The sequence below is a fragment of the Thalassophryne amazonica genome, chromosome 2, assembly GCF_902500255.1.
Source record: "Thalassophryne amazonica chromosome 2, fThaAma1.1, whole genome shotgun sequence".
Lineage (NCBI taxonomy): Eukaryota > Metazoa > Chordata > Actinopteri > Batrachoidiformes > Batrachoididae > Thalassophryne > Thalassophryne amazonica.
The window spans coordinates 123,996,294-124,011,792 of NC_047104.1; the positions used below are offsets into that span (position 1 = coordinate 123,996,294).

General features: G+C 43.7%; 1 protein-coding gene across 1 annotated transcript in view; it reads right to left on the bottom strand.

The window, feature by feature from the left end:
- Positions 1–15,499, bottom strand: part of LOC117504102 (protein diaphanous homolog 3-like) — a 546,585-nt gene that overhangs the window by 367,548 nt on the left and 163,538 nt on the right. The window contains exon 19 of the mRNA XM_034163485.1: positions 10,119–10,248. Within this exon, the coding sequence (XP_034019376.1) occupies positions 10,119–10,248 (130 nt within the window). The remainder of the gene's footprint in view (positions 1–10,118; positions 10,249–15,499) is intronic.

The window sequence follows — 15,499 nt, forward strand, 5'->3', positions numbered from 1 at the left end:
GAATGGTCAGTTAAAGCTTAATGATCTTTTTCTTATCTCTACATCAGACCTTTTTTAACAGATGATTTTTCCCAATAGTATTGAATCGGGTGTCGAGAATCGTGTAATTTTACTTATCTCCTGCATCAACAAACACCACGAGATTCCTTATGACTCTGTGATCTCTTCCAGATAACCGAAAACACAATAATGGCTGGTAAATTTGGAAATGGGAAATTTTGGACAACATGGCGGTGTGACCCACATCTACAGCAGCCTCTCTCAGCGACAATGCAATCATGTGTTAGTGGAGTGAGTGGAAGTTGTGTGAGTGTAAGGTGTCTGTATGAGCAACAGTTTTTGTTGGATGTCCGTAAAGCCTCGGTCCCACCGAATAATGAAGGCTGAAGAAGGAGCCACGCATGGGTGTGGGGTGATTATTTGAAGAATGACCCACGTTTTCATCTTAACACGTATCCACTATGAAGGTGCCACTATGTGACTCTCTGTACCCCGCATGTGCCGCGTAGCAGCCTCTAGTGAGCCACGACCGACCTGTCATTACAGCCTCGAATGGCTCGCATCAGCCACACTAAGCCACATAGTGCCATGATAGCGCCATGTTGGTGCACGTTTAGGCATGAGTTTGGTCGAAAACCTCCAGCCCTCCCACACCTGGTCCCTTTAAAGTGTGGGTTTTCAATTCACAGATTCACAGCAGCATTTAAAGATGTCCCTTTTTTTTTTTTTTACAGTCCAAAAATAGACACTCCATCACAGTTCCGCAGTTGTGCACTGTGCGCCAGGCTGCAGTCCACCTGTAATGCACCAGACCAGCTAGACCCGAACCACGGGTTCCTGGAGAGCCGCCTCTGTGCTCCTCGCTGGCTCCGCGGCTCTCTGGCTTTTTTTTTTTTTTTTTTGCGGCTTTAAACACACAAAACTTTGTTTGTCCGTTTATTTCTGCAAAATCGCTCTTTTGCGCACGCGCTGCTGTTGTCCTTTCATGGACAGCCACCTCTGCTCTTTCTGGCTTCCGTTCCATCCATGGCTTGCTGGCTTTATGCACAATCATTTTTACAACGTGATTCCATTTTTGACTGTGTTTGTTTATTTCTGCAAAACGCTCTTTTGCGCGCGGTGCCGTTCTGCGTACAGAATGAGGTGGTCGTTTTATTATATACACCTGTGGATCATTTTCAATATATATATTTCTTTATTTCTTCTGCAGCTTACAAGTCACCATGATACAACTTTTAACTTTGTGTTATGTCTTCAAAATCGCTCTTTTGCGCGCTCTCCACCTGTGCTGCCGAACAGCTCTTAGCTGCTCCACTGGAGTTATTATCTTCCATGGCTTTAAACACATCCACTTTCACGCAGTCACCCAAATTTTAACTTTGTGTTTGTCCAGTATTGACTGAAATATCACTCTTTTGTGAGCTGGCGTTCTGCCTAAATGCTCGTTTGAAGCGTGATAAGGAGTCACTACTGCCTCAGTGCGCACACACAGCGGAGCTCATGTGATACATTAATTCCAGAAGTGATTACAGGTATTTTCGGCATCCAAGGTTTGACAGAAAATGATTAATCCGCTACAAAATAATTATTTTATATAGAGTCCAGCGCACAGAGCAGGTGGAATTTGGTGCGCAAAGAGGAGACCCGCTCCAAAAATAGCCTCTCAGGTCTTGCCTCAGTGCGCACACAGTGATCCATTAACAAGATATTAAATCAACATACTTTTACATACAACAGACATCAACATACAGACATACTTTATAGCAAGGAACTGTTTTATCAAGCTATAAAAAACATTAAAAATAATTACCTTAAGCTGCTCAAAATACATCCCACATGGAGCAGGAAAGAGAGGAAAAAAAGTGTCCAGATGAAACAGTCCTCTGTGATGCCAGAAGTGATTAGAAGTGTTTTCAACATCCAAGGTTTGGCAGAAAATGATTAATCCACTACAAAATATATAGAGTCTAGTGCACAGAGCAGGTGCAATTGTGTGCGCAAGAGGAGGAGCCGCTCCAAAAATAGCCTCTCAGGTCCTGCGAAGGTGCCAGGCGCACGGATAATGGACTTTTTGCAGATTTGTAAGCACCACGCAAATGCTTCTAAGCCGTCGCAGTAACTCAAACACAAACTGCGCCACGCTGTTGTTGCTAAATTTTGAACATCTTGAAATTAGCGCCACGCTCAGAGAGGAGCTTTGTTAACTGAAGATAATGCCTCTCTGAGCCACTATAATGCCACGATAGCTCACAAAACAAAAAAAAACAGGGTGCGTGGCTCCTCCTTCACTCGGTGGGACCGAGGCTTAAGGTTCAGTGTTGTGATAAACATCTGTTGCGCATACTGGACAAGCTTGGACTTCTACACCGTGTAGGCCCAAGGAAATCCGAGACTGTGCCTGGAGTGACACAGAGGAGGATCAAATCAAATCAAATTTATTAAGCGCCAGTTCACGATGAAATCGTCTCAAGGTGCTTCACACAACATAAAAAAAACAATTAAAAATTTAAAACACAACAAAAAAACGACCATAAAAGAAAGACAATCATAAAAGAATACAAGAATAAAAACAACACTAACGATAAAACAGGGAAAACAAATGAGTCTTTAAACGTGATTTAAAAGTCTCCACAGTATCCGACTGCCGAATGTGTGCCGGGAGATCGTTCCACAGAGCTGGGGCACGGTAGGAGAAAGCTCTGTGACCGGCAGACTTTTTATTCAGCCTGGGAACACACAGACGTCCTGCACCCTGAGAACGCAGGGCCTGAGCCGGTACATAGGGGCTTACCAGGTCAACCAGATAGGGAGGTGCAAGTCCATGAACAATTTTATAACTAATAACAGTACTTTAAAATCCGATCTTGCAGGAACAGGAAGCCAGTGCAGGGATGCCAAAACAGGCATAATGTGGTCAAACTTTCTGCTTTGTGTCAAAAGTCTGGCAGCAGCGTTTTGAACTAGTTGAAGACCCCTAATCCCGGACTGCAGTAAACCAGAAAATAGAGCATTACAATAGTCCAATCTAGAAGAGACAAATGCATGAATCAAAGTCTCAGCATCAGCCAGACAGGATGGGACGAATCTTTGCTATATTTCGCAAATGGAAGAAAGCAGTCCTCATAATGTCTCTAATGTGGAGATCAAAGGACAACATAGGATCAAAAGTTACTCCAAGGTTCCTCACTTTATCCGTATGATGTAAAACACAAGAACCTAAGCAAAGTGCTAGCTGATCAAATTGATGCCGAAACCTCGCTGGACCAAGGACCATAACTTCAGTCTTATCAGAATTTAAAAGAAGGAAGTTACTAGACATCCAACTTCTCACTGATGCAAGGCAATCTTCCAAAGATTTTATGTGAATGAGATTACCAGCAGTTATTGGCATGTACAATTGAGAGTCATCGGCATAGCAATGAAAGGGATACACGGATACACTGTAAGCGGTGTGACAAGACACGGAAGCGGGGCAAGCGCAGATGAGTGCGTGCTAGGCTAACCGCTAACCCACACAAGCCGGCAGTACCTGTACTCATGCTGGCAAACGTACGCTCCCTTGACAATAAGATGGACTACATCAGACTGTGGAGAGCATCCCGACGCAATGTAAGGGACTGCTGTGTCTCGGTTTTCACGGAGACTTGGTTAAATAAGAATATCACGGACGTCACATTGCAACTAGAGGGGCTAACGCTACACAGGGCAGACAGAGTAGCTGTGTTAACCGGCAAGCAAAGGGGAGGCGGCCTGGTTGTTTACGTCAACAGATCATGGTGCCGCGATTCCATGGTGGTTTCTACACACAGCTCATCACACGTAGAGGTAATGACTGAAGTGCAGACCATTCTACATCCCAAGGGAGCTGGCGGCAGTTATTATAACAGCTATCTATGCACCACCAACTGCCAACGTAAAGGAGGCCATGACAGAGCTCTACAGCAACATCAGCGAGCAGCAGAGGGACCATCCGGATGCTTTCTTCATTGTAGCTGGAGATTTCAGCCAGGCAAGTCTCAAATCTGTATTGCCCAAATTCTACCAACATGTGACTATTGCAACCAGAGGAGAGAACACACTAGACCTTGTGTACACAAACAAAGACTCATAAAGCAGCCCCTCTCCTACATGTTGGAAACTTATGCTTACACCAGCATACAGACCCAGGGTGAAACAGGACCAGCCACTGGTTAGAGATGTTGGGATATGGTCTCAGGATTCTATTGCAGCACTCCAGGACTGTTTTGAAACCACACAGTGGAACATTTTTAGGGAGACAGCAACATATGAGTGTTACTGACCTGCCGGAATATACAGAGTCTGTCATTGGTTACATTAACAAATGTATTCATGATGTGACAGTGGTCAGAACCATTAAGTGGTGCGCCAATCAGAAACCGTGGCTAACTGGGTTTTTTGCACACTGTTGAGAGCCCGTAATGCTGCATTTAAATCCAGATGCATATAGAGTAGCAAGGAAAAACATGTCCCAGGGGATCAGGGAGGCGAAGAGGCTGTACTCACAAAAATTGAACAGTCACTTCACCAATGACCGGGATTCACGACATTTGTGGCAGGGATTTCAGAATATCACTGATTACAAGCCCCCTCCTCTGCGAACATGCCACAATGATCCCTCTCTACCAGACGAACTGAATAATTTTTACGGACGTTTTGAGGCTAACAACACCACTCGGGTACAGATGCTCCCGCAGTCACCCAGCGAACAGGTACTTCAGGTCTCTACAGCTGAAGTGAAGAAGGTCTTCGCTAGCGTCAATCCACACAAAGCTGCAGGACCGGATAACATCCCTGGTTGTGTTCTAAAGGAGTGTGCTGAGCAACAGAAAGATGTTTTCACAGACATTTTTAACACCTCGCTCAGCCAGGGAAAAGAGACCACTTGCCTCAAAAATGGCATTATTATTCCTGTTCCCAAGAAATCAAATCCAGTCTGCCTGAATGACTTCCGCCCTGTGACCCTCACATATATCCTAATGAAATGTCTGGAGTGGCTGGTCATGCAGCACATTAAGACCTGTCACCCTGCAAACCTGGACCCCCTACAGTTTCCATACAGACCCAACCGCTCCACAGAGGATGTTATTTCCACTACACTCCACCTCACGTTGTCACACCTGGAGAGGAAAAACAGCTATGCCAGGACCCTCTTCATCGACTTCAGCTTGGCGTTTAGCACAAATCATCCCACAACAGCTGGTGGAAAAGCTGAGACTGTTGAAGGTCGACACTGGAACCTGTAACTTCCTCACAAATCGGCAACAGACAGTCAGAGTGGGTAGTTCCATATCAAGATCCATCTCAGTGAGCACAGGCTCACCTCAAGGCTGCGTTCTGAGCCCCATGTGGTTCAGCCTGCTCACCCATGACTGCACTGCTAGATACAGCACCAACCAGATTATAAAATTTGCCGACGACACAACGGTAGTGGGTCTTATCCATAATAACGATGAGTCTGCTTACAGGATGGAGGTGGAGCAGCTGACAACGTGGTGCAGAACTCACAACCTCGCTCTCAATCTGGACAAAACTAAGGAGATGGTGATTGATTTCAGGAGGTCTATAAAAAACATCACTTGTCGCTGAATGTTGATGGGGCTGCTGTGGAGAGGGTGAACAGCATCAAGTTCTTGGGAGTCCACCTATCTCATGACCTGTCCTTCTGCACCAACAACGGCAGTCACTACGCAAGCATTACAGAGGCTCCACTCTCTCCGTAGACTCAGAAAAGCGGGCCTTCCCACTCCTCATCTTATCACCTTCTACAGGGACACCACTGAAAGCATCCTAACATACAGCTTCACTTCCAGGTACGGGTGCTGCAGAGCCTATGAACAACAGCAGCTAAACAGAATAATGAAGACAGCCAGTAGGATCATTGGTGCCCCTCTTCCATTCCTGATGGAGCTTAATGAGCAGTGCTGCGCTCAAAAAGCGACCTCCATAATCAAGGACCTTCACCATCCTTCTCAAGGCCTGTTTTCCCTCCTGCCATCTGGGAAGCGGCACAGGAGCATTGGCTGCAAAACCAGCAGAATGATAAACAGCTTCTTTCCACAAGCTGTCCGGCTGGTAAATAGATAGCATCCCCTTCCACTTACCAAGCGAACATCTATCTCATAGCACTGTTTGACAGTTGTTCACCTGTTAAAAATCACCTAAAGCACTTAGGAATCACTTAAAGCACTTAATGATTATTATAGACAAAAATACACTGAACAGTGACTGTGGTCAATGATCGTGTGACCACGGCAAGTGCGATTGTAATGCTTGCTTACTTTGTCTAATATTTTATTATTTACTTCAGTTTTTTTAGCGCAGCTTTTACTTATTTTATTTTAATGCACTGCAAGAAAGGAGTTGATGAGAAATTACTTTTCCTTTAATTCAGTGTATGCGTATAAGAGTTCTGTTAGAAAAGTATTGTACCTTTTTATTTTTTTCAAAAACCATATGGATTTGAATCACGTGTGATTGCATCAGCCAAGCTTGAACCTTCGTGCGCATGCGTGAGTTTTTTCACGCCTGTCGGTTGCGTCATTCGCCTGTGAGCAGGCTTTGTGTGAGCAGTGGTCCACCCCTCTCATCTGATTTTTTTTGTGAATAAATGTCTGAACAATTTGGAGCTTTGCTGCATCAATTTTTTTCCAGAAACTGAGAGACCTCCAGGTGGACACCATTCGGAAAATTCTGTTGGCTTTCGGATGATTTTATGGAGATTACACAGATTAAGGAGTGCTCCAGCTGGTTTAAAGACCACCCACAGCTGCTGAGAGCGCGCCGCACTCCGAGCGCCGATCGACAGGCTGAATCAACCAGATCATTTCCAACGTGAAGGCTTTGTTGATCCGGGACGTCGTCTGACTTACACAAAAATGGCAGGAGACGTGGACATCAGTACTTTTTCGGCACATTCCACTGTTACAGGAGTTTTTTTCATGGAAAGAAAAGCGGACGGATGTGCCACCGTGTCGTTCATGGCACGGCACAAAACCACCTCTGTGTTGGTCTCACAGGACGGCTTTGAGATGGCTTTCAGACGGCTATGGGTTTTCAGTCGTGTCACTAACCGAGAAATTGTGGATGAGCTGGACATGCCAGAACATGTCCTGTGAGGCTTCATCATGGTGTTGCTTTGCGCCATGCGGCACCGCCGCGACGCGTGGAATTCCTCCGCTCCTCTTTCCATGACAAAAACTCCTGTAACAGTGGAATGTGCCGTTCATTTCCAAACTGGACGCTGTGTTTTATCTGGGACGTCCTCTGACTAGCACAGGAATTGCGGAAGACGTGGATATCAGCAGTTTTTCGGCACATTAAGACAGACGTGCGGAGGAATTCCGCGCGTCACGGTGGAGCCGGTATTTACTGTTAATTTTGGATAGGGATGTCCCAAGCCGATATTCAGTATCGGACGCCAATGCGCTATTCTTCGAGAATCGGCTGGTATCAGATTTGGGAAGGGTATCGGGACGATTCCGGTTACTTTTCAGTGTCGTCACGCTTTATGACTGCCTTGTCGTGGTGCTTTATGACTGCCTTAAACCGAGACACAACACAAAAACATTGCGCCTACGATAGAGATTTGGACTCCACCGCCTAACCGCGATAACGACAGCTGAGTTTTTCGATCCAGGAAAACTTCTGTGTGAAGTGTCTGTGCACCGATGCTGCAGAGGGCTGAGTGTGGAGGTGTTCTGAGCTAAAGTGCGTCTCTCACTGTTCATGCGAGACGTGTGATGCAGCCGGTACTGAGACGCTGACAAAATGCTCAGTGAGGCTGCAAAACAGCAGCTCTCTTTTGCAGCCTCACTGTGCCATCAGCTGCCTGTTCTCTGATCAGCTTGAGCACTCTGAACAGCATCTGAAAAAACTCCATAAAAAAATTTCATTAAATAATCCAGTTAATCCAATAATTGTGCGTCCATAGCTGCTGTAGTTTCAGAAAGTTACGATTTATTATAGTTGAAAGGCTTCATGTTCTTAAAAAGCTCCCAAGTCGAAGGAGGAAAAACAAGTCTGACTGAGCAGGGGGAGTGGTGAGGTAGAGAGGAGGAGGAGCGAGGCAGAGAGTGGAGGAGGAGGGGATCTTCACTCATTTTCACATGAAAAGAGCAACTGTACAAACTGTTTACTGTTTCCAAATGATCCCACAATCATTTGTAGGAAGTTTTATTTATTTATTCAGATTTCATTTTAAAAGAGCAGATTTGACAAATCAGTTCAGGTTCAGGCAGCTGTTGTTCAAACATTGTTTTTTATATTTAGATTTAATTTATTCTGTTAAAGTTATGCATTCCCATTTACAAATGTTGGAAAGCAAAACTGTCAATATGCCAGAAAAACTAAGCTACTGTGTGTAAATTTACTTTCACAGTCAGTGTCACATTATTAAATTGTGAGACATAGGCCTCTTCCTCACTGGATTACAAGGTACTGTGTCATTTTTGAAGCTGAGAGCAAATGCTATGTCCACAATGAAATACTGTGTTTTTAACCTTTTCAGCATTATTTATAACCTCTAAGAGAATTTGTTTTATTAACTTAGACTTTGACAGAAACATGCAGAAAGGTTTGACATTATATATTATAAAAAGTCATTTTTCATCAATTATTCTTCCTTTCAATACATCTAAAACCACTAAAGATTGGTAAAATAGGGCTTGCCAACAACATTTTAGAGGTATAAAACCCTATAGTTGATCAAAAAGTGCCACATTAAATAACACATCAACCAGGGAACGACAGTTTACCCAGACTGACTTCAAATATGAGTTAAGTACTTTTTGGGGCAGGGGCGGGAGGAGTGGTTCTTGCTGTATTTTTGAAATGAGGAAATGCCTCTGTCCTGAAAACTGTTCATGTATTCAGAGTGGGTGTGCCATCTAGTGTTCAAGAGAAGAAACGTCAGTCACATCTTAGATGTACGTTCTAGCAAAATGTAGCTCTAATTTTGAGATCCACACAAATAAATGTTCTCAAAACTTAAAATAATTTCTTCCGAGTCTTGAACTTGTGCAGGCCCTGATGTACTTGATACAAGCAAAATAACTCTGTTACAAAAGCCAAACAATACTGGCGTTTCCAAGCCAGCTGCGAGACGTAGTCCCTCTAGCGTGTCCTGGGTCTTCCCCGGGGCCTCCTCCCGATGGGACGTGCCCGGAACACTTCTCCAGCAAGGCGTCCAGTGGGCATCCGGAAAACATGCCCGAGCCACCTCAGCCGGCTCCATTCCACGTGGAGGTGCAGCTGGCTCCATTCCACGTGCAGCTCGACTCCGAGCCAAAAACAACGTTTGATATCGTTTACTGATTTAATGATTAGTTCAACAGCTAATTATATTTAATTAGTTATTATGATGTTAACCATTATGCATAATTCAGTCAACCACTTTTCATAATGTATTAACTTTAGATAATATTAAATATCACAGTCTTTAACTTGATATATATGGTTCAGATTTGGTTTTAAAAGCATGCTTTCATTTACTTAACAACAGAACATGATCTGGCAGGATTTACTCATTCGAGTATAAAAGAGATGCTTTTTACTTTAAACTGTTAGATGGCAAGCTGCCACAAATAGAACTGGAAAAGAGAACAGCAAAAGAGTAACAGTCACATTCTTGTTTTTATGCCTTTTGTCTGCTCCAAGAATAATCCAAGTATTTTGATTGCTAATTTAGCATTTGTAAGAGCAGATGGCAGGGTCCTGCTGGTAAACGATGACAGGGATGCCGATTTGACTGGGAGCAGATGACACTTGTAGAACATCGGACAAGCCAAAAGATAAAGAAATTTGCTCACACCAGCAGGAACCCAACATAATATCAATAATCACACTGTGCATAATGTCTTGGAGTAGGGGGTAAATGCAGAATTAATTTATTTACACATGCACAGCCATGTGTAGAGCATTTAAACTAAGCTGCATTCCAAGTGTGGAGCAGTACCTGGTACGTGTGATCTGAAATATCCTGACCTATAATTTCTGCATTATGCATTTATTACAACATGGATATATCCCAAAAAATATTGTGTATGCTTAGATAAGGGTATGTGCATTTGTATGGTAGTATGTGCATACTGCTGTCTTACCTCTGCTGGCTTGGTCCACATGTTCAAAATCATCAACAAATTTGATTACATGTGGGTAGTCCTCCTCACACACCTGTGCTAGGAAAAGGAGCAGTGTGGTCTTCTGGTCCGCTGACTTGGTATCCTTCAACTGCAGTAAAAACATATGCAAAGACAGTTACACACAGGACTACAGTACTGCACTGGTTATGCACAAGAACCCATAAATTAAGCTCATAAACAAAAGATTTTATTGGACAAGCATCAGAGCCCCTTCACACAGTGTGAAGATTGGTCGACGTCTGGTCGATTACGGTGAAACAGTTCGAAATTAGTGCACACGCTCACTCACTGCGGCACATCTCCACAGTGATATATGATTTTATTTATGTCCACTTGATAACAGCAAACAGACACATGCGGGCAGTTGTTTGTCCAAACAGTACGTGGTGTCCAGCTGGAATGTCCAAATCCACAGATTTCCACAGTCGCTTCAGTGGGAGGACACGCCTCCTGTCATCTCAGCACACACACTAAAGCCACACTCGTGTGGGACGTAGACAACTTTCTCTGCAAGTACGACAGTGATTGCCTGCAGTCAGCTGTCATGCCAAGAATGCGACTGGCCACACATTTTCTAAGTGCCATGCGAGCGGTGTTAGATGTTTGTGCGTGTCACCTGGAATTTGGCCGACAACTGCCGCGAGAGGGTGCGATGGGTTTGCATAGCGCCCATTGTCTTTCAGGCGCTTGTGTGCGCAAATAGTTGTAGCAACAGGTGTCCAAGGCGTTGGAGGCAGGGACGACATTACACGGTTTGCACGATTCCTGTGTTATGCGCACTAAGTGTGCACTTTGTCCAAACTTCGCACGTTGTGTGAAGGGGCCCTAACTCTGTTCTCATTTTACTTGTTGAAATGCATCGATCTGTAAGCCGCTCACCATTTACTGCTTTGAAATTCTGATATTATTTTGAAGAGAAAATGAAGAATATTGGGTCAAATATATCCCAGAATGCTTATGCTCTAGTCACATCATTACATTCTTGCAACTTATATGGGCGCAATCCATGACAGAATGCCAAGACTCCCATTTTACTACTGTTCTGCTGAGGATGCTGACAAACCTTGCAACTTCTATGAAAAGCACAACCTGTATTGTTGACCCGATGTCAACAAAAGTGTTTAAGGAACTGTGAACTACTCTTGGGCTTGCTACGTTGAACATTATTATGTATTATGGTCATTAGCCTCAGGATCTATTCCTAGATGTTTCAAATCTGCAATGATTAAACCAATTCTTAAAGTAGACCTGCATTGAAATAAATGCAGTCAGATCTTTGGACCAAAAAAATGACATATTTACACACAAGATCCTTCTGAATGTAGTAAAGTAAATCTGCAAGCCCAGATCTGTCATTCAACGGAGAAACCTTTGTTTAAAAAAATGACAAATTTACAGCTAAAATTTGGCCCTCCGCAAAACTGTCATCACATCCGGGACGTTGCCGAGACAGAGAGAAGACCCTATCCCAGCATGTAATTTGTGGATTTACGTCAGTTTGCATCTCTTACAAAAGCACCTTTTTATTGTCTTATACAGAAGGATCGACTTTTTTTAAAACTTCATATTGTCTTGCGGTACATTTGGTGAGTATACAATTCTTTTATTTTTGCCTGAAAATTATTTTTTCATACGCCCATTTGATTGAGTGGTGTCGCACTGAAAATCTACTGCCTTTAGCCTCCAGTGTTACCATTGGGGGGTACGGATGCGGGACCCGCAAAGAATCCAAGTCATTAAAAAGAAACAAACCTCTCTCAGTGGTCACGGAGCTCTGTGGCTGCGATTACCGAGACCGTGCGGCGCTGCGAATTTTTCTGCAAGAAGTCTGTCCTTGTGGGCTGCCGGAGCGCTCCGCATCAAAACAGCGAGCGTAGTCTCTGGACTTGTTGCCAAGTTGGTCGCACCTCAATTCAGTTGACAGGGACATGGTGCCGGAGTTGGCCGCAGCTCTGCACAGCAGACACGGGGCGGTGTGAGTGGCCCACTGCGGCGTTTACCGAGCCCGCAGACTTGGTAAGCGCATCGGAGGCAGTAAGAGCAAAAAAAAAAAGTGTCAGTGTTTGTTGTAAATGCGCCACAGGTGCTGTGTTTTTGGTTTAACCACAGCAAGGACACTCACAGACACTTAGAGCAGACTTTGAAAGACATGTTTAAAAATATGTTTGTAAAACTGCACATTGCTTGCTGTTACAGCGCTGTGACACAAACACAGCAGACTGGAACCATCCCACACCTCCACCTCCCTCCGGTGGAGTGCACACAGGACACAAAGGAACAGACACGAGGACCTGCTACAAACAGAAAAAAGCAAAAACAAACATTCCATTCTGCATCAGAATGGCTCAGCTTGAAGGCTGTCTTTTGGCAGCCTAATTGACAGAAATCCATTGTAGCGACGGAGAACTTTAATCGCGGTATTTCACTGTCATAAAATGTGCAGAAACGATTCACTTGGCGATTCATGGGTATGCATGACTTCTGTCAATGTTTGTGATTTATGCATGGCTTTAGTCAAAGTCAAGATTACTATATTTGTACTGTTTATATTAGAAACTAGCCAGAAAGCATCCGCTGTATAAAAGCTGGAAAACAAAAACATTTGCACCCTGTTCAACAACACTAAGCTGTTGTATTTATCTTCTTGATACATCAAATTCCACCAAGTTTGGTGGAGATTGGCTGAATATTTGCGTAACACTAACTCACTGACAAACGGAGATAATTATGTGTGGTAAGGCAACAAAATTATTTTGAATTCCCGCCCCCAACAGACACACATTTTATGCTCAATAGTGAAGAAATAAAAACTGAGGTTGTTATTCTGTTTCACTGAAACTAAGTCAAAATTATCCATCCATCCATCCATCATCTTCTGCTTTATCCGGAGTCGGGTTGCGGGGGCAGCAGCTCAAGCAAAGCCGCCCAGACCTCCCGATCGATCCACACACACCTCCCCCAGCTCCTCTGGGGGAACCCCAAGGTGTTCCCAAGCCAGCCGAGAGACGTAGTCCCTTCAGTGTGTCCTGGGTCTTCCCTGGGGCCTCCTCCCGATGGGACGTGCCCGGAACACCTCTCCAGCGAGGCGTCCAGGAGGCATCCAGAAAAGATGCCCGAGCCAAAATTAACATTCACAAATAATGATCATGGACCGTGAACTCACACTGTGAGCCGACCGCATGCTCACGTTGATGTAGATAATTTTGTGTGTTTCACATATCATTGTGAATATGTTGACAATGTCCCGCTCATCCTCCAACACACCACTGCTTTTTCTTTTTTCATCAATTTCTTTCATTTATTTCGACAGTCTCGTTCCAAAATGGCGCTCAGCATGCTTGGCAAGCATCCCTCCTGTGGAGCTTCTTGTGTGCATCTCTCTAGGTGATCTATTGGTCTACAGCAGTGTTCTCAGCCCCGCTGGGTTTAATCATGTTTATATTATCTCCCCCAATCAAACAGCCTCATCTCTTTTCATTTCTGATTTTCTCTCATTTTTTTTTCCATCATTTTAAAAAGCTTCAAGTGCTCGCTTACAAAAAGGTATTTTTTTAATTTTGATGGGTGGTAATCATAGCTGACAATGTAAACATTTTGCTTTTTCTCCCCCAGTCGAGCTGGATGCAATTTTCCTGTGCCGTGGAATTAAGTTGTCAAACTCGGGGACAGGCACTAAGGTGGCTTCCTCTGTATATCCTGCTTCTGACATCAATGTGTACTCTGCTCTCCAAACAGAAGAAACTTAACATGAAACAGCAGTGTAGCATATGCATATGAACACAAGACATATACTCCTGGAGACTTTTGTTAACAGCCACACATGCACATCGCATGCACAAACACATGCACAAAAACTTGCATTTATAAGAACATAAGCACCCAGGTATAATGTGGAAGAGAGGTGGCAGTGATGAATGGTTGCAGTGGCTGTTACTGTGGAAACTGCAGCATGTGTATGTGTGCGACAGCCTTAAAGTAACCAGTTTCCCACTCCAGGAATACACTCTGTTCTCCATCACGATCGCACGGGAAAAATTACTGTTCTGCCTTCATGCCATATAACATTTACAGGTACAGGTATTCGCTGCCTCTCTGCCTCACTAAGCATGTGACGTGCTGCAGGGTGCAGGGACTTTCAAAGGGACCCTGGCTGCAGCAGTGGTTATCTATTCTGAGCAGGTAAGAGCATATACTTCACCTTGGGTATGGCTGATGTGATGGATGCCAGGTGAGAGAAGAGGGGGAGGAAGGAAAAAAAAAACTGTCTTTGTGGGCCCGATAGTGTTCAATCAACAGAAATTGTTTCACACAAAACGTCTCATCGCAGCAGCCACTTTAGATCAGGTCACTGATAGAGTTCAGCCGAGGTAGTGGCACACCACACCAAGAATCAGCAGTAACACAAAAAAACAAAACGAGTTCAGCAGAGACAACATAGACTGATTGTATTACAGACATGTAGTGCAATGTGAATACGAGATCACTACTCAACTGTCGCTTTGGACATTTTCCGTCGAGTTCACCTTACATCAATCTCTTTAGAAATGTAACTGCAGACCTGAGATCAGAACCATCTCATGCAGAAAGTATAGAATCAAAAAAAAAAGTATGACAAACAATACATCAAATCTCAAGACAATTACACTGGAAAACAAAAATACAGGAAAGCCCGATGTGGGGGAGCTGCAGTGAATAAATGCAGTCAAACTCCCACAGCTTCCCTCTGCATCACTGCCTCCACAATTTCAGTGAAACACACAAGCACTCAATATAAAAACTGGAAAGATGAAAGAAAAAAAAAGGTGAAAAAATCAGAACTATCAAATTTTAATTTAAAAAAATGCTTGATATATTAGTTGAGAATATATGGAATTTTCACTTAAATACGTAAACCACATACAACATTGTCATGATCTAATTTTGTTGAGACGCACCTGCAGATTACAGCAGCGGAATGAATTCAGACGTACTCAGGAACATTTTGTCTGCTTGTTTATACAGAATGACATACAAAGTACTCGAATGACATAAAAAGTACTTGGAAGGAACATCATTCTGAAGTAATACAGTAGTCCAAAGGACATCACAAACTCAACAAAGGACTTCTTACGGGGAAATGTGGAAGGTTATAGAATGCCCAAGTCAATCACCAGACCTTAACCTAACAACCAAATGGTAAAATGAACTGTTTTCAATGACAGAACGTATTTAACCCACCATAGGCTAAGAGCACAGACGGTGCACTGCAATGGCACTTTCCACCAAAAGATAAAAATTTTCAACTTTTACTGTGTGTCGTAACGATGAGAACAAATCTATTATCTTTAACAATGACAAAA